This window comes from Osmerus mordax, chromosome 3 (genome assembly GCF_038355195.1).
Source record: "Osmerus mordax isolate fOsmMor3 chromosome 3, fOsmMor3.pri, whole genome shotgun sequence".
NCBI lineage: Eukaryota > Metazoa > Chordata > Actinopteri > Osmeriformes > Osmeridae > Osmerus > Osmerus mordax.
The window spans coordinates 21,264,102-21,289,256 of record NC_090052.1 but is presented as its reverse complement, the minus strand read 5'-3'; the positions used below and the strand labels follow the sequence as shown (position 1 = coordinate 21,289,256).

Below are 25,155 nucleotides of genomic sequence, written 5' to 3'. Positions count from 1 at the left end.
CCAAAGGGGTTAGCATGTGTGTTTTGGATTAAATGATCAAAGGGGTTAGTATGTGTGTTTTGGATGAAATGATCAAAGGGGTTAGTATGTGTGTTTTGGGGTAAATAACCAAAGGGGTTAGCATGTGTGTTTTGGATGAAATGACCAAAGGGATTAGTATGTGTGTTTTGGGGTAAATGACCAAGGGGTTAGTATGTGTGTTTTGGGGTAAATGACCAAATGGGTTAGCATATGTGTTTTGGATAAAATGACCAAAGGGGTTAGTATGTGTGTTTTGGGGTAAATGACCAAAGGGGTTAGCATGTGTGTTTTGGGGTAAATGACCAAATGGGTTAGCATGTGTGTTTTGGATGAAATGACCAAAGGGGTTAGTATGTGTGTTTTGGGGTAAATGACCAAAGGGGTTAGCATGTGTTTTTTATATGAAATGATCAAAGGGGTTAGTATGTGTGTTTTGGGGTAAATGACCAAAGGGGTTAGCATGTGTGTTTTGGATAAAATGACCAAAGGGATTAGTACGTGTGTTTTGGGGTAAATGACCAAGGGGTTAGTATGTGTGTTGTGGGGTAAATGACCAAATGGGTTAGCATATGTGTTTTGGATAAAATGACCAAAGGGGTTAGTATGTGTGTTTTGGGGTAAATGACCAAAGGGGTTAGCATGTGTGTTTTGGATGAAATTACCAACGAGGTTAGTATGTGTGTTTTGGGGTAAATGACCAAAGGGGTTAGCATGTGTGTTTTGGATGAAATGACCAAAGGGGTTAGTATGTGTGTTTTGGGGTAAATGACCAAAGGGGTTAGCATGTGTGTTTTGGATGAAATGACCAAAGGGGTTAGCATGTGTGTTTTGGGGTAAATGACCAATGGGGTTAGCATATGTGTTTTGGGGTAAATGACCAAAGGGGTTAGCATGTGTGTTTTGGATGAAATGACCAAAGGGGTTAGTATGTGTGTTTTGGGGTAAATGACCAAAGGGGTTAGCATGTGTGTTTTGGATGAAATTACCAAAGGGGTTAGCATGTGTGTTTTGGGGTAAATGACCAAAGGGGTTAGCATGTGTGTTTTGGATGAAATGACCAAAGGGGTTAGCATGTGTGTTTTGGGGTAAATGACCAATGGGGTTAGCATGTGTGTTTTGGATGAAATGACCAAAGGGGTTAGTATGTGTGTTTTGGGGTAAATGACCAAAGGGGTTAGCATGTGTGTTTTGGGGTAAATGACCAAAGGGGTTAGCATGTGTGTTTTGCATGAAATGACCAAAGGGGTTAGCATGTGTGTTTTGGGGTAAATGACCAAAGGGGTTAGCATGTGTGTTTTGGATGAAATTACCAACGAGGTTAGCATGTGTGTTTTGAATGAAATGACCAAAGGGATTAGTATGTGTGTTTTGGATGAAATGACCAAAGGGGTTAGCATGTGTGTTTTGGGGTAAATGACCAAAGGGGTTAGCATTTGTGTTTTGGATAAAATGACCAAAGGGGTTAGTATGTGTGTTTTGGGGTAAATGACCAAAGGGGTTAGCATGTGTGTTTTGGATAAAATGACCAAAGGGGTTAGCATGTGTGTTTTGGATGAAATGACCAAAGGGGTTAGCATGTGTGTTTTGGATAAAATGACCAAAGGGGTTAGTATGACCATCCATCATGGTCATGCGTTTGTAAAAACGTAGTTTAGTTCAGTTATAACGTGATTGTCTAATAAAGTATTATAAATTGTAGCTCCTTGACACATTGTTTTAGATGACTTACTTTGCAAATAAATGATCCATTATCGATAGTTAATGGGAGAAAGAAGGAAATATTTCAGTGTTAATGTTTTTCGACACAGTGTGAAATGTAATCGGTGATTTTTATTTTCTCTGTTTTGGCTAGTATTGCATCCTCATTAGCATAGCTTAACCTTTCAATTTTACGGCAAAACAAATCAAGTACAGAAGAAAAGCCAGACATTGTCCATTACACAGACAATTTAATATTTTAATTGATGGTGTTTATTAAAGATGAATTATTCATCTAAGAATGATGTTTCACCTTAATGATTATCGCACTGTGGGTCTGTTCCACACCGTTGTGTTTTTGTCCACTTGTAGTTGGGTGTGTTTAACGTGTGCACTGCACACCTCCTTGGCACCAAGTATTGCATGTTTTTGCAGTTTGTGTGTAAATGTCAGTGAGTTTGTATATTCACCTGTCTTTAGTCCTTGCGTCGCCCAATGGAACCTCCTCTAATTACACAGACTGCTGCCCTTTCTAACTTTCTTCGCCGGCAGAAGTCTCCAAAGGCACTGTATGCTCCATGAGTTTTAATTGCATGATAGATGATTAGCTCTACTAGTATTGTCTGGTGTTAAGCGGGAGATTATTAGCTCTAGCTAATTATCTATAATAATAATGGGTTCAAAACCAGCACAGAGCATAGTGCCAAACACATCCATGGGCCCAGATCCCTGTAACCGCAGCGCACTGCGGTTACAGTCCCACCAGGAAAGGCTCAACCAACAAGAGTCTAAAAAGAAATGCACCTTTTATCTTTTTTTTTTTGCGAGTTTTATTAAGTCCAAGAGCAAAAATTGAGCTGTAAGAAGATCCTTCAGCCAGATTTGAATACAAGACCCCTCTCACAGTATGCCCACATCCTTAACCACTGAGCTATCAGGGATCATAACAATCTCCTCTCAATTTGACATTGAACTATTTACTTTTAACAACCTGCAGAGTTGGGGTGTCAGAAAACCAGAATAAAGCAGGGCTCCCCTGTTAGCTCACTGGGTTAGTGTGCGTGCTCTTTCATACATGCTGGGGCAGTACCGCAACAGCCTGGGTTCAAATCAAAATGTTAAATTGTTTATTTTAACTTAAAAGTTACATTGTGGTCATGTGAGATGTGGGACTTCACCTTCACAGTTTCATAAATATCGTCTCTTTCCTCTCCGCCAAACACTTGTTAATCTCAGGAAGATTCTCTTTAGTTTAGTTTGGTTAGAAACAGAGTGCGAATTATACAATGATAATCGGGGGGGTCAGCTTCTTCTCCAGGGCGTAAAGTCATATTTACGATTACAGGTAAGAACAATATATAAATGTATTGACCCCCCCGACCTGTTGTTTTTACCTCTTTTGGGGGGGTCCAAGTCTTAATTAGGGGGACGAAAATGTTTTTTACACATGGACGAAAGAAGCAGTTATTATACTAAAACAAGAAAACAAAACACCACAGACACTAGATAGATCGGATTTTACTATGGCACTTTTTACGTCACCAACTCAACATTCTGGCCTTTATAGGATCTTTACAGGAGTACAGTCGCATGTCTGGAGGACATACGGTAGCATGGTGGAAGAGACATACTTTGGGTGCGCTGCTTGATTACGCAACCTTAACATGCCCAGTGGAATGAAACCAACGAGACGGTTATCAAATGCACTCTAATGATTTGGAGATACACTCTTCTGGAAGATACCCTGGGATAGCTCACATGGTGTTGGTAAAACAGCACACACACGTACAGTAACAACACGTTGTAGGCCTACACACGCACAAGTTATAGTTGTACAGAAGGTATGGTTATGCACTCATACCTGGTACCATTATTTGTAGCAATCAAAAAGATTTAACAGAGACATTCTCATGGTTCCCCATTTCCTTATGGGAGTACTAGACGTTCCACAGACGTTCCACCTGTGCTGCACAGTCCACTGGGTTCCGATGTGACACTGCACAGCTGCATTCACAACAACACAGCATCCAAATCAGCAAGTCTCCTCTCGCTAGAAATGTCAATGTCTCGTCCGGCAGCATCTTAACTCCTACAGACCGACACTTCGATAAAACACGGCCCTTGCTCTTCACAGACCAAAGAGAACTTTCCCTCTACCAAACACAAACTCACACATAGCTGTTTCATACACCCTTAACTGGGTTTGATACAGTATGAACTGTGTCTGAGCCATTACTATTTACACACAGAGCTTAACACGTTTAGAGTAGGCAGTGTTTGTTTGTGTGCGTACATCCAGGTATGACATCACACAGACAGTTTTCAGTCCCAGAATCGAAGTAATAGACACATTGTCAGGATTAGCTAGGAATCAAAGGTAAACAGCTTGTCAGAATTAGCTAGGAATCAAAAGTAAACAGGTTGTCAGGATTAGCTACTATAGGAATCAAAGATAAACAGGTTGCGTTGATGTGGTGACAGAGATCATTCATTGGCACAGAAGGATCTGTATTTAAATATACATCACAGATTATATAACCAGCTGTCGTGCAGTTCCTACTTTTAAAAACACACCAAACCATTAAGGAAGTGAACAGAGAAAACTTGGTAATACTATACAACCTAACATTCAATATTACTGTACAGGACATCTATATGAGGTTCAACTTGATGTATTACTAGTAACTGTTTGTAATGGAAGCAGATGGATTTGCCTTACTGTTATGTCAGTAACATCTTTGCATGACAGTAACATATTTGCATGACAGAAATGTCTTTAAATGATAGTAATATATCCTTGTCTTCAAGAATGTGAGTATTGTTTTGTTGGTACAGCAGCTTGCCTACATGGGCAGACCAAATGAGGGAGGAAGAACTGTATGGTTAATCGTTCACATTCAAGTACTGAACAGGAAGAATACTTTGGATGGCTCTCCAACAGCAGACAGATTTCTGACAGGATAACCTTTTCTCTAACAGACCTAAATAGCAGGAGGAAATGATAGCCATTACATGAAATGTAATTTCATTACATATTCGACTGACAATGTTGTCAGTTCAGAGACACCCTCTTCCCTGTCGAAACCAAATGAAACAGCGTCAAATAAATATATACTTTTAGAAATAAATGACACGATAAGGGGCATTCTGTCACGATCAGCGAAGATCTGCGGTCCTTTCCAGTGATAACCCAAACAGAGATGCTAAACAGGGCTTTGAGCTTCATGTCCTCTCTCTGTCCCGGTGTGTGTGTGCCTGGCCTGGCCTTGCATCAGTCCACAGGAGGGCAGCACAGTACAGTAACCCGCAAAACTGCCCCCCCCCCCCCGGGGGGCCAGGAGAGATGATCAGGAGGGGACTGGCGGGGCAGGAGAGGGGACTGGGACCCCCCCACTCAAGAGGGTGACAGAGGGAGGGAGTTAGGTTCGCACCCAGCTGAGGGGCACCCAGAAGGTGTCCCGCTCCAACCTCTCCAGAACGCCACGCAGTTCCCCACAGGCGCTGGCCGTGTCCTCCTTGATAAGGACCCGGTCCACCAGATGACCATACTGCTGGTCGATCTGGATGGCTGACTGACGCATCTCCTGGAGGTCCTCATCCTGAGAGAGAGATAGAGAGAGAGAGAGAGAGAGAGAGAGAGAGAGAGAGAGAGAGAGAGAGAGAGAGAGAGAGGGAGAGAGAGACGTACAGAGAGAGAGAGAAAGAGGTAGAGGTAGAGAGAGAGAAAAAAGAGAGGCACAGAGACAAAATAAGTCACAGACAAACAAAGGCAAATGGTGACAGAGAGAGAGAGAGAGAGAGAGAGAGACAGAGAGAGAGAGGGTCTATATTTAGTCTGAGGCGTCTCTGTCTGACGAGCTGAAAGCTCGCCCATTTCTGTGCGCAGCCATCCTCACCGTGACACGGCCATGCTCGCCCCCTGTGGGCGAGGTGGCAGCGCTGCGGCGCCGTCTGCTCTCGGGGACGCGAGGCTTGACGAAGATCACGTAGGGCTTGAACTCAGCTGTCCGCAGCGTCCGCAGAGCCTGGACGGGTCAAGGCAACGACGCCACAGAACCGTGAGATACACACACACACACAACACGCACAAATCCCATCTGATTACAAGCGCGCTAACAGTTACAGCTAATTGTTGTGACTGAGCGCCATAGGACGCCTGCCACAGGAAGGGTGGATGTGGAGCAGAAGTGACAGCCTGTGTCGGGCCTACCTCAGGCTGCACGTCCACCAGACACATCTTGTTCTTGGCCTGGACTGATCGGATGGCCTCTATACTGGTGCCGTATTGATTGTCCTTGTACTCTCCGTGCTCTATGAACCTGGAGACACAGGAGACACCCAGCAGTGATTAACACGACACACTGTGCTACACCCAGACCAGCTATAGATCATCTGTACGGCGCGTCGGATGATCGCGTCGGATGATCGCGTCGGATGATCGCGTCGGACGGATGAAGAACACATCGACCCAAACGACGAAAACTCACTTGTTGTTCTGAGCGTCGGTGTCGAACAACTGCTTGGTGACAAAGTGGTACTCCACCCCCTCCTTCTCGTGCAGCTTCTTGGGACGAGTGGTATCTGAGGAGGGAGAGGCAGAGAGGAGGTGAGACGTGGGGGGGGGGGCTGCGGGGGGGGGAGGGGGGCTGGAGCGGAGCTGTGGGGAGGAGGAGAGGGACTCACGTGGTACTGCCACGGCGTAGCGATGTGGGTTCTCAGCTATCACCTTCTGTTTCAGCTCGTTGATGCGAGCCCCGAGAGAACCTGTCACGTGTGTGTGTGTGTGTGTGTGTGTGTGTGGTAGCGAGAGAAAGGGAGAGCTGTTAATATTTGACAATATTTTCAGAAAGAACAAAATAAATAAATGGTGTGAAAGTGACAGGGAATTGTAGGGAAAACATCAAACAGTTCCCTCACTGAATCTAAAAGTCTTACCGATCAGCACCACAAGACGAGGTCTCTCATTGGGCCGTTGCTGGTACCGGGTCACTTCCTCATAGGTCAGGAACTCCGAGTCTCCGGGATCAGAGGCATTGGCTTCACCGGAGGAACCTGGACGGTCCTTACGGCTCAACCGGAAACTTCTCCTGAGACCAGCTACAGAGGGAGTGGTGGAGAGAAAGGGAGGCCAAGGGTGGGCAGAGAGGGAGGGCGAGGGTGGGGTGGGTGGGGAGGAAAGGGAGGGCCAGGAGGTGGAGAAGGGGAGAAAGAGAGAGAGAGAGACAGAGAGTATGGGGGTGATGATGGGGGGTTGGAGGTGGAGACAGGAAGAGAGAGACAGAGAGTATAGGGGTGATGATGGGGAGTGGGAGGTGGAGACAGCAAGAGAGAGAGAGAGAGAGACAGAGAGTATGGGGGTGATGATGGGGGGTGGGAGGTGGAGACAGGCAGAGAGAGAGAGTATGGGGGTGATGATGACGGGTGGGAGGTGGAGACAGGAAGAGAGAGAGAGAGAGAGACAGAGAGTATGGGGGTGATGATGGGGGGTGGGAGGTGGAGACAGGAAGAGAGAGACAGAGTTCACAGAGAGAATGTATCATACTATAGAATTTATCATACATATAAGTGTCCTGACAACATTGCATCCAACATACAGCACTATTTTGTTCCTATTTATTCATGCCATGTTTACAGAAAGGTTTTCCTGCCAGCAACAATCAGTGTGTAAAACAAACATTTAAAGACATCTTATCAGTGGCAAATAATCATGCACATCAAACAAAACATCTAAAGCCCTTTTCTGTTTAATACTGTTCAATGTTCTTTTTGCAGTAACTTTAATAATCATGCATTAAGCCCCAGTGAATTGCGTGAGCCCTGGAATCCAACAGACAACGTGACCTATCAATATTGAACAGCAAACAATGCACAGCTTAGCACACACTTGATCGTAACTCATCTCTGGCACAGATGCGCTTGCCAGGCAACTGTGAGAAATGTGCCGAGGTTGCTCAATGTGCTCCTGGAGAGCATGTGACTAACAAAGCCTGAGCACATGGATCTTGCATCCGAACAGGACCTTCAGCCAACACCATTTAACCAGATGAGAAAACATGGCATGTCCTAAGACCAAGCAGGGAAGCAGACACCAAGCACACTCTGGTCTGCCTCTCTCATCATGAACTAGGATACCAGCCCTGCTCAGCAGTCTGGAAACAGGCGTGTTAGTGCAGTCATTCCTAGTGGAGAGACAGCGCGCTGAGCTGTATCGTCAAGGCATGCAGCTGACACATGAGTGATCCAGGAGGGGTGGGGCAGCCTGGCCCTGGAGAGCACAGTGTGTGTGTGTGTTTGTGTCAGGCCCAGGCTTGCCCGTGCCCCTGCTGTGATATCGGAAGGGAACAAGCCGGGGGAACAGTACCTGAATAAAATTCCCAGGAAAACACCTGGCCACAGGAGGGCGCCCCTGCTTTACACTTAGGAGAGACTATAACTGGCGTTAGAGCATCACACAACCCAGCGCCCCTCACGCCTCCACACAGGGCGAACGAGCAGGAAACGTGCCTGGTTGAGTGTGCAATGCGTCCAACGCAGCAGGGGTCTCGTGGGGGGTGGGGGGGTTGGGGGGGGGGTGCAGCCAGAGCAGCAGGGCGGGGAGTTGGAGGGAGGGGGGGCTGGGGGGAGGCAGGGAGGGAGGGGGGGGGGCAGATAGGCAGGTTAGGGAGAATCCAAACACTGCTTACTTGAGGTGGTTCAAATGCGTCAAATATCTTTTTATTTTAAAGTTCACATTTCATACATTCGCAATGACTTACCAATGCGGCTTAGAAACATGCATACAAATATTTTTTATTTATATGAAAAAAGAAATTGGGTTTGGCCTTCAGAGGGCGCTCTTACACTGTCAGCTGTGTTTGGGTCCCCCTTGTTCTGCTTATCAGTCCAAAAGCCCCTGAGAAGTGGGGGAGGGTCACTGGAGGGCAGGGGAACAGAGAGGGATGGGGAGGAGGCAGCAGGGGTCAGTGGGAGGGCAGGTTGGGGGAGGTGGAGTCTTCCTGGCCGCTGTTATCAAGTATGTAAATATGACTTCCTAGTGGAACCTCATTCGGTTTTAGCACCTATGAATCTGATAAGCAATGCAACAGTTCTCTTAGTCGCTATGGTTTCTTTGGGATGATTGTCATGAGATGTGTAACGCCTCAAGCGTCTTCTTTACGTGGTTTAATCTGGCACAGCAAGGTCTTCTTTAATCTGGTATGTCAGGGTGTATTTACACTACATAATCTGCCATAGTCTTCTCCTCCTCGCAGTTTTATGCTACGCTATCATTCCCAGTTGTTGTTAATTATGTAACAAGTCTCTCATGAACCAGATCTGTTACCAACACCTCCAGAAAGTGAGAGACCTCCCTCTCCCTAACTCCTGTTAGTGCGTCAAATGACAGGGATGTTAAATACAGTGACAGAACCGACTGGTGGGCTGTGGCCTTGAGGGTTTAGGTTGGTTGAGGGGCAGTTCTATGGGCGTATGTGAAGCCCTCTGTGACATGCTTGCGTGTAAAGAGGGCTACACAAATACATTTGGATTGGATTTTTGATTTGGTGTTTCCCAGTGACACTGTGGCTGCCCCGGACACAGATCCATCTCCCCCTCTCGACCAGTCTCCCCCCTCCATCTTCAGGGCAGCCACAGACTACACAAGCTGAAGCGGCCAGCCAGTCAGCCAACCAGCCAGTCAGCCAACCAGCCGGACAGCCGGACAGCCAGACAGCCGGACAGCCAGACAGCCAGACAGCAAGGCCTTAACGGACGGACAGACAGGCAGCAGAGAGGGAGGGGAGGCGGAGAAAGACGTGCACACTCTCACCTATGTACTGTCCATTGAAATAGCCCTCACAGTCACAGTCCTCTGTAGGGGGGCAAGCAGGGAGAACAGGGGGTGAGCACAGGGTTAGAGACCTGGGGGAAGGGATGAGGGCACAGAGAGAGGTGGGCTGCTGAGGCTCCGGAGCAGAGCAGGGGTAACAGGGGCGGACAGGCAGGGCGGACAGGCTGATGGACAGGCTGATGGCCAGGCAGCGGGGCAGAGGGCGGAGGGGTGGGCGGAAGGGTTGGCAGCAAGGGGAGGTGTTAGCAGGCCCTCGGAGCCCACAGTGACAGCCCACAGTGACAGCCCTGACGGACCGATCTGACTCCACAGAGAGAGCCAGACATGGAGCCCTCCCAGGCTCCCACGGGGCAGGAGGAGAGCAGATGGGGGGGAAAGGAGAGGAGAGAAGGCAGATAAAGGAAGAGAGAGGGGGGGGGGGGGGGGAGAGGAGAGGAACAGAGAGGAGCTCCCCTGGAAGCAGCTGATTGTGAGAGTTATTTGGCCACACGGACACATTCTCCAAACCCAGCCTTGCTTTGATACAGCTTCACGAAACACCCGAGCAGAACAAATAGTACTGATCCAACACGACACACAAACATTTCAATGTTTCAGATAACGGACATCTTCGGAGACGTGTGAGGAAAGTTGAAACAAAGAGCAGAGAAACGACAGCAGGCAGAGGAAGATGGAATATAGGACAGGTGAGAGAGTTCAAGAGATAAGAGGTTGGGCCACTGTTATCTTTAACAGCTTGTAGGGCACTGCTCTGCTCTGCCTGCCTAGCCTGACAGTGTACGCACGCGCACACACACTCATATTCACATTCATACACACACACACAACCTGCTACCCGGGGAATCTCTATTCTGGTCTCGTAGGCCGACAGCAGGAGGAGAGGATTTTTAACTGAGAGTAGCATCAGTCCCTGGAGGGCTGCTCCTCCCATGCAACACACACACACACACACACACACACCCTGCAGGCAGGCAGACAGTTACCCTCCTCTTCTCACATTTCCAGAGATGCAAAGAGAAAGAGAGGTATGTATACAGTACATGTAAATACAGACAGACAGACATAGTCAAATGTACCCACCTTTGTCACATCCCTGGTCATCTGACATAGGCAGTGAGGGAGAGGATAGAGAAGAGACACCTTGGCAAAAGAGTTACAAAATGTTCTGAATATGGGAGACGACATGGGTACACTTTCAGAGGCATAACTGGAGATTCACTCGACACAAATCTCACGACAACAAGCACAACAGATCACAAACGGTCTCTGCCTCTCGTGTGTGACGTCGACGAGGGGTCGAGGGGGTGACCCACATTAAAACAGCGGCTCGAGCAGCCGGGGGATTTAATCAAAGGGAGAGTCAAGGAGAGCGAGCGACCGGAGAGAGAGAGTAAGAGAGAGAGAGAGAGAGAGAGAGAGAGAGAGAGAGAGAGAGAGAGAGAGAGAGAGAGAGAGAGAGAGAGAGAGAGAAAGAGAGAGAGAGAGAAAGAGAGAGAGAGAGAGAGAGAGAGAGTCCCCATGGACATGGCCCTCCATGGCAGAGTGGAGGCAAGGCAGGCTGACATATTGCTAAGCCCTTGTTGTCTCCCTGTGGCTCAGTCCTAATCGGATCTCCTGCAGATTACCGACCACGAAGCGCCACCGCTTGCATTAGCCTCTCACCTGCATGGCCACTTCTCCAACCGTGGCCTGGGTAACGCCAGCTAACCCCGTCCCTGCCTGCCGACAGCCAGGGAGCTGGGGGTCACTTACACTGTAGCCCTGGCCTGTTCCTAGCTCTTGTGGTAGACTGTGCTCACTGGCCTGATGGACTGAATGTGATCCTGTACCCTCACTCCCTTCCCCCTCAGTCCCTATCTCTCTCTCCCGCTCTCTCTAACTCTCTTCTTTTTAAATGTATTTGTACTGTTTTTGGTGCACAGACTTTGGATGCCGCAGAGAAAACCAAAGACCGGCGGAAAAAGTAACTAAGAGTCGATATAAACAGCCGTATCCATCTCGTGCTGACGTGATGATATCACATTGACAAATGAAAGGAATAACACTGGCCCTCGCTGACAGAGAAGCATGGGATCCAAACGTGAGTCCACACAGCCTCCGTGTCAGCGGGCAGGACGAGGCACGACACTGAGAAGCAGAGAGGACGACAGAAGGACACTTACAGACGGGCGTTTTAGGGGATTTGGGGTTCGGAAGCGTGCCCATTTTGATCCTGTAGGCCAGTCGTCTAGAAGAACGAACACAAGACGAGAGAGGGAGAGTAGAGGAACGTGGTGACAGCGTTGGATAGATGAAGCGAGAAAAGTAGCAAAAGATGGGGCAGAGAGAGGCAGACAGAACAGATTAGGACATGAGATAGTGCAGAGCACACCCTGACCCTGGCTGATGTCAGGGGTTGGGGAAGATTAAACCCACAGCCATATTCCCTCTCTGTGTGGCACACTGGCTCCATGATTAATCCAGGCCCCCCCTCACCCAATATCTAACTGACCCTCACCTCCAACCAAGTTCAAAGACGAGGCTAGTGGGAGGGGCTGGACCTGTATCAAGTTGGCACAGGGCAGTGGCAGGGATTGCCCTTCACAGAAAACTCCACAGTGTGATGACACGGACACTGAATGGTTCTCATTCATACCTATGTTTAGATCCGTGCATGCTTCAAGAGGATGCTTGATCTAAAAACATCTTCAGAAGGAAAAAAAATCTGAACATTTTGTGCGGAGCACATAAATATGGATGAGATGGTAGACAGTGTGCTTCACAGAAATATCTGCTTCTGTTTTCACGAGCCAGCAAGCCCACACAGTTAGCTGTTACAGAGCAGGAACCATATCTATTATCTTATCACAAGGGTTAGAATTCTTATTTTTTCTCTGGATCTATCGATATGCACTCTATAGTACATATAGAGCAGCCATTCTCAACCTTTTCCACTTCGCGGCCCACTTGCAAAGCTCAAATATTTTTGCGGCCCCCCAACACATCCGTTCACGTAATTCGTGTCTATGTTTAACAACACCACGGGAGAGCCGAACAGTTCGCTTTCACGGCATAATTAAACGTAAAAATAGTTAGCTTGCTAGCCTAGCTAACTTTAGCCTACTGCTCAAATCCGTTCTGCATTACCCTAATGGACCACTAGTGGGCCGCGGCCCACAGGTTGGGAATCGCTGCTTATAGAGAGCTCATTACTGAATGCTCAGAACAAAGACTCCTCCCATGTTCATAGGTTAAACCTCTCTGACAAGAACGTACCATTTCTATTTCTCCCCTAACTGGAGAGCACCATCATGGTTAGTTTGTGATCTGGCAATGTGTGGCCCTGTCTCACCTCTCCTGGAAGTGTTTGGAGGGGATGAGGCCCGCGCGGAGGTTACTGTCGCCCACCCTCTTGGCCTGCCACCACGTGGGGTCATCCTGGGTGACCACCTGCAGGATGTCCCCTCGCTTGAAGGGAAGCCCCGCCTCCTGGCAGGGCGTGGCCTTGTCCTCCAAGGGAATGTAGTCAAACAGGGCCCTCATGTACACCTGAGAGGCCAAACACACACACACGGACACACACACCACCAGGAAATCACCACGGGTTGGTACAGGAGATACACAGGAGGGGTGACCAGCACCACAGACCGTCCAGTGTCTGAGCCCCAAGACCAGGAGCAGGGAGCTCTGTGTTCGGACTCTCCTCCCCGTCAGAGCAGCTGTGCTCGCCGGGTCGTGACGCTCACCTTGCTCTCTCTCAGACGGTCCTCCTCTTTAATGGCGGGGATGATCTTCAGCGTGATGGAGCCCTGGGACTGGGACTGCAGCACGGGCACACAGGGAGAGACAGAGACTGGTGATGACCACGGAGCCACAGTCAACAGCAAGCACCAAACTCCCAACGCTGCATGACCAGGGTCATGCTGTACGGCAGGGTCGACGTGTCACGTGACCCAGCGGTCTCACCAGCAGCTGGCTGATCTCGTCCGGCCTCTTGTGGATGATGGAGATGCCGTTCACCTCCCGGAGCTCGTCTCCCACGTGGACCAGACCTGCACCCACCCACAGACACACAGCTCAGATCAATACTCATGTTCGGCTCTGCCGGGTGGTGCGGAGCAGCAGAGGGCTGTGTCAGCGATGTGTAGTCAGGAGCCACGCTGGGAGGGGGGGGGGGGGGGGGGGGGGGAGGGATCATAACAATGAAATCTGAATAAACGGAGCGAGGGAATCGAAGCCTCTCAGCACTATGATCTGGAGAGGGAGACAGGGAGAGAGAGACACCGTGAGACCAGCGTGTACTCAAACAGCATCGACCTGGCACTCACACACATACTCACACACACACAAGCACGCACACACAAGCACACACACACAAGCACGCACACACACAAGCACGCACACATAAGCACGCAAACACACACACACACAAGCACACACACACACAAGCACGCACACACACACACAAGCACGCACACACAAGCACACACACAGGCACACAAAAACACTCATAGGCCAAGCCTCTGTAAAAAAAAAGAATACTTTCAGGGACACGCTCATTCTTTTTTTTTCTATAGCTCAGATATCCATTGGACACATGCTAGCAAGACAACAACAAATCATTGGAAGTCATTAATCATTAATATCCATAAGCAGTTATAGGTTCGGATCTACATTCCCCCTCCTCCTCATGTATCAGACCCACACACAGCTGCCTCCCTCTGTGCAGCCGCTATCACCATGGCAACGTCCGTGGTCAGCTCCTTCCTGAGTCTGTGTGAAGTGTGATTGGCTCCCGGGAGACGTCAGCTCTCAAACAGAAGCTAGCTCACTGCACAGATCAGTCTGTCTGTCTGCCATGCCGGGCGTTCATCTTCCCCTGAGTATCCACTTCTTCTCTGGCTTCTTTATCCTCTCAGGTATCGTGTATGTCATAGATGTGTCAGACAGACAGGAAGACAGACAGAGACGCAGACAGACAGACAGACAGACGGTACACTCACCACTCCTGTCTGCGGCCCCTCCCCTCATGATGCGAGCCACGATCACAGATCCTGTGGTCTCATCCCTCCTGATTGTGGCCCCCTGGACAGGAGAGAAATATAAAGAGGGACAGAGAGAGAGAGAGAGAGAGAGAAAGAGAGAGAAATACATTTTACATTTTTACATTTAGTCATTTAACAGACGCTCTTATCCAGAGCGACTTACAGTAAGTACAGGGACATTCCCCCCAAGGCAAGTAGGGTGAAGTGCCTTGCCCAAGGACACAACGTCATTTTGGCACTGAACCGGCAACCTTCTGATTAATAGCCCGATTCCCTAACCGCTCAGCCATCTGACCCCCAAATACGTCACACATCCTTCCATGTTTGTATTTCCCTCCTTGTCCCGTGATTCTAGAGCTTCCCTCCCGGCTCACCAGAGGCTCCTTGTTCTTCACCAGGCGGACGATCTTCACCGACTCCTCCTCCAGCTCGTCCTCAAAGTCATCAGGCAGCGGAGGCAGCACAGGGTCGAAGTTCTTCTGGGCCACCGTGTCATGGACTGACAGAACCGCCTGGAAAGACACAGCACTCAGAGGGTGAGAATACACCCTGACCCCCTGACCCCCTGACCCCAGGCTGTCGTCACTGGAGGGAAAATACTCAACTCTCAAAGGGTGAGCCTATTCAGCTCCGCATGACAACCTTGGTCTAGAAAGTGTTGTTGTTTACCTTCAGATGAGGTGAAGTCAACAGCTGCATGAGCTCCTTCTCCTCGACGCTCATTGGCCCACTCTGCAGTTCCTCGGCCACCTGGCAATCACACAGCCTGAGATTAGACCTCTACCAGATGGAAACTTGAGTTTGTGCATACACTAAATGTTACACTGGCACAGTCACACTCCTACACACACGTTCACACAGGGAAGAAATAAGTAGCCAAAAGTGTTGGTCAGCATTTTACCCCCCTGCTAACTGGCGTAAGGTGAAGCAGGAAGTGGAATCTCATTCGGTGAGTGTTTGGATGAGTTTGCACTTTCTGACTATAGCAAATTACACCCCAGCTCTGCGTACCTGCAACGGTTCTCTCTTGTGACCTGCTGGGACTGACCCTTCAGGAGCTTACAAAAGTGTGTGTGTGTGTGTGTGTGTGAAGTTAGCCAAACTTACATCCTCTGCCAGAGAAGCGGCGCTGTGTAGGACAGGAGTGGGGCTCTGTCTCTCATACTGTCTCAGCTTCTCGTGGATCTGCGACATAAAGACGGGAGTTCACAGCAGTTCTTCAGAACCTGTCATACGTACGTCCGCTGCCACAACGTCTCCCTCAGCGGTCACCTTCATGAGGTAGCCCAGGCTCTTCTCGCTGAAGACGTCCTGGAGGAACGCCATGTCCTCCTTGTGGTTGGCATCGGGACGCAGTTGGGAGGTCAACAGGGCCAGTGTCTCATGGAGCCCTGTGGACGGAGACGAGGACAGAGGGATGGGTGGAGGAGGGGAGGAGCAGAAGAAAACAGGGGAGGAGGGGGTAGAGGGAGAAGGAGGAGGATAAGGGGAGTGGGAGAGTAGGAGAGGAAGTGAGGAGACACAGGGAAAAAGAACATGGAGAGTGACGGAAAGAGAGGCGAGTGCGTGAGGAGAGGAAAGGAGGAAGCGGGGCTGTAATCACTTATTTATACCATCTAAACATGTCTGACAACCTAAACTGCTGCATGCGTCTGTTAGTATGTCGTCTGACAACGTTGACTGTACTGTATGTGTTTGTGCGAATTATGAGAGTAAATTCCGGTACCCCCGCCTGCTGAGAGCACAGGCATGGCTTCTTTCATGGGTCAGCGAGGAAGAGAATCCTGGGGGAGAGAGGGAAACAAAACAGAGACATTTACATTTAGTCATTTAGCAGACGCTCTTATCCAGAGTGACTTACAGTAAGTACAGGGACATTCCCCCCGAGACAAGTAGGGTGAAGTTCCTTGCCCAAGGACACAACATCATTTGACACGGCCGGGAATCGAACTGGCAACCTTCTGATTACTAGCCCGCTTCCCTAACCGCTCAGCCACCTGACTCCCAGAGAGACAGAGACAGACACGTTTACATTCTGGACTTCTCCACGGACCCTCTCACGCTCTGCTTACTGTACGGCCGTTAGGGGACCACACTACAGAAGTAGCTTCAGTATTGGGCTTGTGTGTGCGTGTGTGTGTGTGTGTGTGTGGGCGAGATGTAGACGTAACGATAGCACAACACACATTCAATGAGACTCCTATTCATCACAGTGACGCGCCCTCGGCCCACTCCTGGTGTGCTGCAAGGCATGGCCAGGCTCTGTGTTTGCTGAATTGTTGCTTTCTGCTCTGCCTCTTCACTAACAACAACAATACAAGGCCATCCATTAAAGTCCGTCTCTCTTTCTGCTGCTGCAACACCATGACAAGCCCCCTTAAGAGACATTCTCTCAATGGCTGACCACAACAGGATGTATGTAAGGTAAACGGCAAAGCCGATTAGGGAAAATCCACTGTCAGGGGAATAAAAATGGCTCGATCATCTCCTTGCTCTTAGGTAAATGCTGCAAATTTGATACACCCATAATCTCCGTCTGCACAATCTGAGTTCCCTTCAGACCATCATCATATTTATCCCATGGCCACCCTACCTGGTGTTCCCTCTCTCCCTGTCTCTCTCTCTTTCTCTCTGTCTGAGGTAACTCCAAGTCTCCAGTAGACCTGAGTAATGGACAGTGTAACCTCACACCAGCACTACAGATCAATACCGCCGGCAGTACTCCTTAGTCTCTCCTTCCTGCCTGCTGGGGAGTACCTCTGGTCCTTCCTCTGGGCTGGGGATTCACTGGGCACCCTGGCCCACGTGCAAAACACATTTACATTTAGTCATTTTAGCAGAAGAATTACTACATTTTTATCCAGAACGACTTACAGTAAGTACAGGGACATCCTCCCCCCCCCCCCGAGGCAAGTAGGGCGAAGTGCCTTGCCCAAGGACACAACGTCATCTTGCACGCCAGGAATCAAACCGGCAACCTTCTGATTAATAGTCAGTTTCCCTAACCGCTCAGCCATCTGACCCCAGTATTATACTGACCACGGGGCCCAGGTAGTGTGTGGCATAGGGCCCCTTGTGTTACCTCTCCAGGGATGCTTCTAGGCTGTTGAGTGCTCACTGACATCCAGTTCCAGCCAGAGTGCGGCATGTTTTCAAAAAACGGTTTACTGTTGCACTTCCTAAGCATACTAATACGGCAGTGAGCATCTGGTTATTTCACAGGGACAATCATATGTAGGCACATACACACACACATATATAAACGCACACACTCACAGATGCCAAGTCGAAAGCCATTTAGAAGGAAATTCCAACTGTGAGACCACAAAGAACCGGACTCACCCAAGTAAGACACAGAAATGTTTGCGTCAGCCACCAGCCTGAATCACAACCACTTGATTAAAAAGAATGAGGAGGGTGGCCAACCATATCAAATGGTGCTGGAGGGACAAATTACCTTTTTTCCTCATTCGAACATGAGAAAGAGAGAGATTGAGATGGAAAGAGAGAAATATAGAGAGAGAGAGATATTGAGATAGATAGAGAGATATTGAGAGAGAGAGAGATATATGTTGAAATAGAGAGAGATATTGAGAGATAGAGAGATATTGAGAGAGAGAGATATTGAGAGATAGAGAGATATTGAGAGAGAGAGAGAGAGAGAGAGAGAGAGAGAGAGAGAGAGAGAGAGAGAGAGAGAGAGAGAGAGAGAGAGAGAGAGAGAGAGAGATGAAACAAGGATCCTTGGAAATGGAAGAGCTGAATGGAGGGAACTTGTGTGACTCTCCAGTTAGAGTAGGAGTGAAGCAGAAGCCTGTACCCTCAGGGTGACAGCAGGAGGCCTGGAAACGGCTCACCACCATATCCAACACAAATAAAGAAAAATATAAACAAAGCTTTCTTGGAAATAATCCAATATGATCAGAGATGAGGAGGGATGAAGTACAAATACGTCATTACTGTACTTAAGTAGATTTGTTCCGGTATCTGGTATTTCACTATTTTTTTACTACAGATTTGTACTAAAACAGGTAGTAGTAATGACTACTTTTTACGCAAGTATATGGCAGAGCCCATACTTCTTAACTTTAACTTGAGTGAAAAAGTGTAGTCAGTACTTCAACTTTAACCAGTCTTTTGAAACACAAGTATTACTTGAGTAAAGTAAGCGTGTACTTTTGCCATCTCTGAGTATGACATCACCTGAATGCGGCTCAGACCAAACTGAGAGGACTTGTGTGTGTGTGTCTGATACTCACTCGGTCTCTATCCCTTTAAATGCCCCCCTCCTCCACCTTGTGCATCCGATGAAAAGCTGATGGGAAGCAGAAATGGGAACTGAAATGTTAATGTGTTATGTGTGATGTGCCAAGACAGAGGTTATTAAAGACCTGGTGCCCATGCCTGAACAGTTTCAGCTTGTATGGTGACAGAGCACAGATGTTGGGCTGTGAACTGAGAGGACTTGGGCTGGCAGTGTACTATATATCTGATGCCACCTAGCCTCCTATGTAGCCAAGATACTGGAATGAAATAAACATTAAGTCAAAATGTACCATCCCGACCACTCCTCCAAACACACACACACAGACACACAGACACACACACACACACAAACAAAGCAGCCAGTGGAGAACAGGCCATGGCCAGGAAAAAATAATGATAAAGTCATGGTAATTTGAGGTTTGTGTGTGTGTCTATTGCCTCAGGCTACAAGATACACAGATCATGGGCTACAACTGTCTTCCCTGAGGCAAATACAGTACCATTATCCTGTTCATCGTCATCTTAAACATCACCCAAATTAAATAATGGGGAGGAAAGAGGCAGTGAGGGTCTGGCTGAACGGTCTATGAGCATCATGCTGTAGCAACCACAAGGCCATGCTCACCAGTGCCTTGCACCTGCACATCCATTATACTCTCTCCTCAAGGCTGCTGGGACACTGACATCATCGGCAGAACGAGTACCCAAGCGCCACGATGAGGTCATCAGAGGGTGGTTGGTTGGGTGGGTGTGGGAGTGGGGTGGGGGTGGGGGTGTCAGGGGAGAATTAAGCTGCCAGACCGGTCGTGTAGACTGCACCAACACAACTCAGAAGCACGGATGACATGTCTGTGAATAGCGTCGCTCCGAGTGCCTTATACTGAGCATCCCAGGCTCATCTGTTCATGTACACAGAACTTCGCTGGCCCAAGAATAGACCTTGGCGCCATGTTTTCCCTTTCAGTCTGATGAAATGTAGTTTAGGAGCTTAGAAGTAATCACGATGCACAGAGAACTGAGGACTAACGCAAATCACCCGGAACACTGATGAGATCTCAGCGTGAACAGCCAGTGAACCACTAGAGTTGCATGTATTAGGAATAAATGGATTACTGTCAATGTTGTGGTTCATCCATCAATGAAAGATTACGACTGCCCCCACATGCAAACTTTGTAGCATTGTCATTCATTTTATACATCCAGTCACACACCCACCCACACTCACACACAACACATACTCATACTTCCAGTCTCCATCCACCTCCCACACAAAGTCACAGAACCATTCATTAACCTGCTCCTTGTCAGGAGCCTTGCAGAGGATCGGACTTTATGAAGGACAGTGATGGTCAGTAATATACAACCTCCAGTGACCAGCTATGGAGTTCCACATTACCCCGCTTTCAGCTACAGATTTGATTCGGCTGATCGTTGTGGCTAGGAGAGAGGCAAATGTGATGGAGCTAATCACCTGGGTGGGCCTCTGCACTGACTGCACATAGACGCCTTCTTTTGTGATGATGGATGGTTGAGTCCAAAATAATTATTAGCCTGTCACTCATCTAGATGTCACAGTGGTACAAAGGCAGCCAAGGTCATTCGGTCTCTCTCTCTCTCCCTCTCTCTTTGATTATAATACTATTGCGGTAACAATAATAGCCATTAATCACAATCAATTAAATGTGTTATTTTGTAACCTTTTCCAAATTTAATTCCAAATGTCATGATCTGAAAACACACTGTAGTCATTCGTCACTATAGTACTGCCAGTAACATTTAGGCTTTGTCAAACTGACCAGAAACGAGGAGTTCTGTTCACCAGCTGATGTAGTTCAGTCAGATCTGTTGCGGTTCCACTTTTATCACCATTATGCCCAGAGAATCTCTGTTATTTTGCCATTTGTGGCGTTATCCCCAAAAACGACAGTGAATTATTAGACCAAAATGCTGGAGAGCCTGACTTGATGTCAACACCAGCATATCGGGCATTTTATTACAGCCACACCATCCACAACTGTCAACTTGATTCACACACTGAAATCACAACCTTGTACCCACAGTAACAGTGATTGATGAAATGCTTGTCCTTGATCTGTAATTTGCTAAACATGTAGTTTTGTCCGGCAACATGACTGTACACCCATAAACAACACACAGACTAAGCTGATTTGCTGGTATTATACTACCCTGACCAACAGTAGCCTACCATGCATACTTGAACAACTTTCAATGTCTCATTCACTCACACACACACACAACTACACAGAGCTGTTCACAGTCTAAATTACATTTCCACTTCACACACAGCAGAATTCTGCAGCTCCCCACATCAATGTGTTTTACCTGAGACGACACTGGAGAGGTAAGGTGTGGCCAGGGCACTAACCATATCCTACATTACCTTTACAGTAAAACAACATATGTGTTGACAGCTCCAGGATAGAGTCACCAGTCCCATCCCCTGCCTCCCAGACACACACACAAACCGACGCACATCTCAGACAGGGTACAGCCAGGCCACACATACAGCCGGGCTAGCTTACTGGATGTTCCCTCTGCCTGCTCCGTTCGATTCTTACTTCCCCTGTCTACCTCCCTCCCAGCCTCCATCTCTCCGCATCATGCTGCAGTGCCATGGGGCCCTTCCTTTCCCGCTTGTCGTTAAAAGGCAGGCAGGGAAACACCCCTCCTCATCACAGAGCATCTCTCACACTGACGCCTCAGTCAGGGATGAAAATAGACAGCACCGGAGGCGTGCGTGACATGTATGCAGCAGAATGTCCTTACCTTTCTCTCTCTCAGCCTAGCTCCCTCTCTCTCTCTCTCTGTCAGTGTTTGTTTTGTTTTTTCCTCCAACAGTAGCTAAACCGTTTCTTTCGCTCCGATTCCTAGTTCAGCTCCCGTTCTCGCAAACCTGCTGCTATAGTGTCCCCGCCTCCTTCTCTCTTTCTGTCTCTCTAGCTCCCTGCTGCCTCTCGATATCCCCTCCCCTCTTAGCCCCTCCCCTCCCCTGCTTCCCCTTGCTCTTCCTCCTCTCTCTCTCTCTCTCTCTCTCTTGCTCTCTCTCTCGGTCTCCCTGCTTGCTCTCATTCTGTTCAAGGCTTTCAAGAGCATCAGAGGATGGGACAGTATTAGAGCAGGAAAGTGGAATCTTCTTCTGTGCAGGGCATCCTCTGTGTGTGTTGCCCCCCCGGTCCTTTCTCTTTCCTCAACCTCCTTTTCTCAGAGACAGGAGCTTGTCCCCTCCCCCCATCCCTTGACTATGGCGGTGCTGAGGCTGAGGCTGAGGCAGAGGCAGCGGGCTAGCCCGTTAGCGTCTGTTACTCCTTTGTCTCCCTGCGTGCAGCTCCCACAGAGGAAACCGAGTCTGAATGATGGGCTCTCCCTGCATTCTCATGCTAATTAAGCTGGAGGATTCCCCCTGGGCCCTCGGGGAATTAGTTTACTGCCCAGACACATAAGAAAGACACAACATGTGTATACTAAATCAACATGGGGATGTATTACAGATTAAACACAGCGCTACATATAGGGACAAGGAACAGCAAGGGATATTTGATCTTCTGTACAAATGCTGTAGATATCAGTCTAGCATTTCAACATGGGAGAAGAGAATATATGTGCACAGATGTCCTGAAATGACAGACCTTCAAGAGCTTTTCCTCACCGAGTGACGGTTTCAACACAACATCCGCTGGGGCACAACAAAGGGGGCCGTCCTTCATGCCAAACAGGCTCATTAATTTTCTCAGAGGTCGTTGTGGGTCTCTAGTCTAATAGCTTCACAGACATCTGTTAACCCTTGTCACTGGAAAGAATGACAACAAGCGCGGGGGGGGGGGGGTTAGGGTTGGGGGGGGGGGGGTCCCTGAATTTACAAATAGGTCACAGGCCGGGTCTGCATATGTACACAGGCAGGAGATTTCTCTACATTACCAACATATTATGAGGGGAGACCACATGATTCCAACTGGTCTAGTTCATCTGGACATCTTCTGTACCCGATAATGAAGCAGGAGACAGAGTGGTGACACATCCCCCCCAAAACCTCCCCCTCAAAACCTCCCCCTCAAAACCTCCCCCCTCCTAGCAGTTGGTCTGATCCAAGCCCCCCCCACCCCCTCCCGCCAGAACCAACACACACTCTGTCCCTCTGACTTACGGGCTCAGACAAGATAAACAAAATAAGGATGAATAAATAAACGAGGGCAGACAGGCCAGGTTGCAGTCCCTCGGCTAGGGATCACCAGCGCCACAGACAGGAGGAGGAACTGCTGGGTCACTCCCCTTGAAGGCCACGGTCTAATGCAGCTTGCTTCGTCGGTCATGTGATCTGGAGTCATGTGGACCTTGAGCTGTGCATGTTATTTACACTGGAGAGAGTTAATGGAGAGAGCTCTGTACTTAATCACCCCAGTCAGGCTTGGCTTTCTGTGCCGAAACACTCTCCTATTCGCTGCCCTCATGTTTACCGCTCTCAAATTCATCGGCTTGCTGTCATTTTCCTGGACGGGATGCGAGGCTTAATGCCGTTTTAGTCTGATGTCAACCGGGTGCCAGGTCTTTGTCACTGTGTCTCTCACATCACCACAAAGTCATCCTCTTCCCCATCCTCCTCCTCTCTGCATCAGGCCTACATTTACATTTAGTCATTAAGCAGATCGCTCTTATCCATCTATCGATCTACAGTAAGTACAGGGACATTCTCCCCGAGGCAAGTAGGGTGAAGTGCCTTGCCCAAGGACACAACGTCATTTGGCACAGCCGGGGAATCAAACCAGCAACCTTCGGATTACTAGCCCAATTCCCTAACCGCTCAGCCATCTGACTCCATCCTGGCAGGCAGGGCTTCTGAAGCCTTCACTCCTCTCTCCCAGCTCAGCTCATGCAGCAGGAAGCACAGGATACATCGCAGATGAAGGGGACATGCGTTTGAGCCATTAAACATTCCCTCTGTCAGCACGCACTGACAGCATGAAAACTGATCTGAACTGACCAGCAGATGATGAAGGGGAGCCAAAATAAATCTTATGTCATTACAAGTAGGAAACAGATGCTGGGTGGCTGAATACATGACAAAAAAAAGATGGTTAGATGGATGAATGCCTGAATGGATGAATGAATTGTGGGTCATAATTCTGTCAACAAGGTGCAAGGCTGTGGAGGACCTGGGGAGTTTAGGCAGCTGGGATACAGGGTTGCTGGGAAATGTTTAATAGTGTTTAGTGCTGCGGTTCTGCAGAGCTACATTAGTGAAAGTGAATTATAGTCAGCTGTCTGCACCAGACACCGAGGAGGGGAAGAGGGAAGATGGGGGGAAAGAGAAAAGAGGTAAAAAGGGAGGGAGGGGGTGGAGAAATCGGGAAAGGAGGAATCTTAACCTTTGACTGCCATAAAACTGATGAACAGCTGGCTCCCGTTCTTTTTGTATGACCATTTGTAGACGTTTACCGTAGTGTTGTAGCATTGGTGCATTGTTAGTAAACAACCCTCACCACCTGTCATGTTGGGTCGTCCAACAGCTGCCTCCTGTGTCTGAAGACTCCATCGCTAATTCCTTCGTATTTGATGGAAGATAGGCGGGTTGAAATATTACTCACTGAAATGTAAAAAAAATATATACCCTGATTTAATCTGCGCAGCCACGTGAACTGTTAACATGCTCTATTCAATTTATCAACTTTAATTTATTTCCTTGTTTACATTTTCCGCATAAACAGGTGCAATCCACATTTTTCAAAATAAGAGTTTCTGACAAACCGTAATAATTTCCCAACCTAGAACCACATTGTATACTCACAAATCACACTTTTCTATACATCAAGGTTAGCATTAAGAGAAAGCTTGAACAACTGTTCTGGTTACCGATATTATATAATCTATAACTATTAAAAAAATACAAATGTGAACGTAATTTACGTTTTCCATTTTCAGTGGCATTCAGGTGATAATAATGCCTGTTAATAACCACAGCAAACTATTCAACAGTGACACAAACACTCCACTTGACAAAGCAAGAAACCTCAAAATCTCTTTTGAGCATTGCCCTTGTCTGTGAGTCAGGCCAGTGTGCAGCATAGATAGTGGCACCTTATCTCACCATGTAATGTTGAGACAGTCTGGATCACTTATCTGTTCATCATACAGACCCAGAGATTTAAGAGAGAACCAAGTTGCTCCAGACAACAGGCCTGGCTCAGGTTGCTGCCGCTCGATACTTATTCGATTGCGTGCCCATTGCTACAGCTCCTGCAGGTCAAATGACTGGGAGACGTAGCTCACAGACGCTAAGTGGTCCATTAATCAGGCTGCAAAGAT

The 25,155-nt window shown here is 48.3% G+C and overlaps 1 protein-coding gene across 4 annotated transcripts; it reads right to left on the bottom strand.

The window, feature by feature from the left end:
* Window positions 1-3,229: 3,229 nt before the first annotated feature.
* Window positions 3,230-21,742, bottom strand: mpp3a (MAGUK p55 scaffold protein 3a). Of its 4 annotated transcripts, XM_067232572.1 has the most exons (22): window positions 21,625-21,726; window positions 18,831-18,886; window positions 16,298-16,355; window positions 15,844-15,962; window positions 15,679-15,756; window positions 15,241-15,321; window positions 14,946-15,083; window positions 14,530-14,611; window positions 13,493-13,578; window positions 13,273-13,347; window positions 12,879-13,075; window positions 11,710-11,774; window positions 10,628-10,687; window positions 9,527-9,568; window positions 8,081-8,146; window positions 6,655-6,816; window positions 6,403-6,483; window positions 6,207-6,300; window positions 5,930-6,038; window positions 5,616-5,744; window positions 3,446-5,318; window positions 3,230-3,349 (listed from the first exon to the last, which is right to left on the bottom strand). In XM_067232572.1, the coding sequence occupies exons 3-21, from the start codon at window positions 16,332-16,334 to the stop codon at window positions 5,139-5,141; spliced, it is 1,881 nt and encodes a 626-aa protein (XP_067088673.1). In that variant the 5' UTR covers window positions 16,335-16,355; window positions 18,831-18,886; window positions 21,625-21,726; the 3' UTR covers window positions 3,230-3,349; window positions 3,446-5,138. The 4 variants fall into 4 exon arrangements, with proteins under 4 accessions (XP_067088673.1, XP_067088672.1, XP_067088675.1 ...); XM_067232571.1 differs by lacking the exon at window positions 18,831-18,886 and having other exon boundaries at window positions 21,625-21,742; XM_067232574.1 differs by lacking the exon at window positions 18,831-18,886 and having other exon boundaries at window positions 10,628-10,648; window positions 21,625-21,742.
* Window positions 21,743-25,155: the final 3,413 nt, after the last annotated feature.

Coding starts and splice junctions, on each gene's coding strand:
- mpp3a (XM_067232571.1), bottom strand. CDS start 16,334: ATGAAAGAAGCCATGCCTGTGCTCTCAGCAGGCGGGG. Junction 9,569..10,627: donor TGACCAGGGATGTGACAAAG/GTGGGTACATTT, acceptor GCCCCCCTACAG/AGGACTGTGACTGTGAGGGC. Junction 6,817..8,080: donor TTCCTGGGAATTTTATTCAG/GTACTGTTCCCC, acceptor CTCCCTCTGTAG/CTGGTCTCAGGAGAAGTTTC.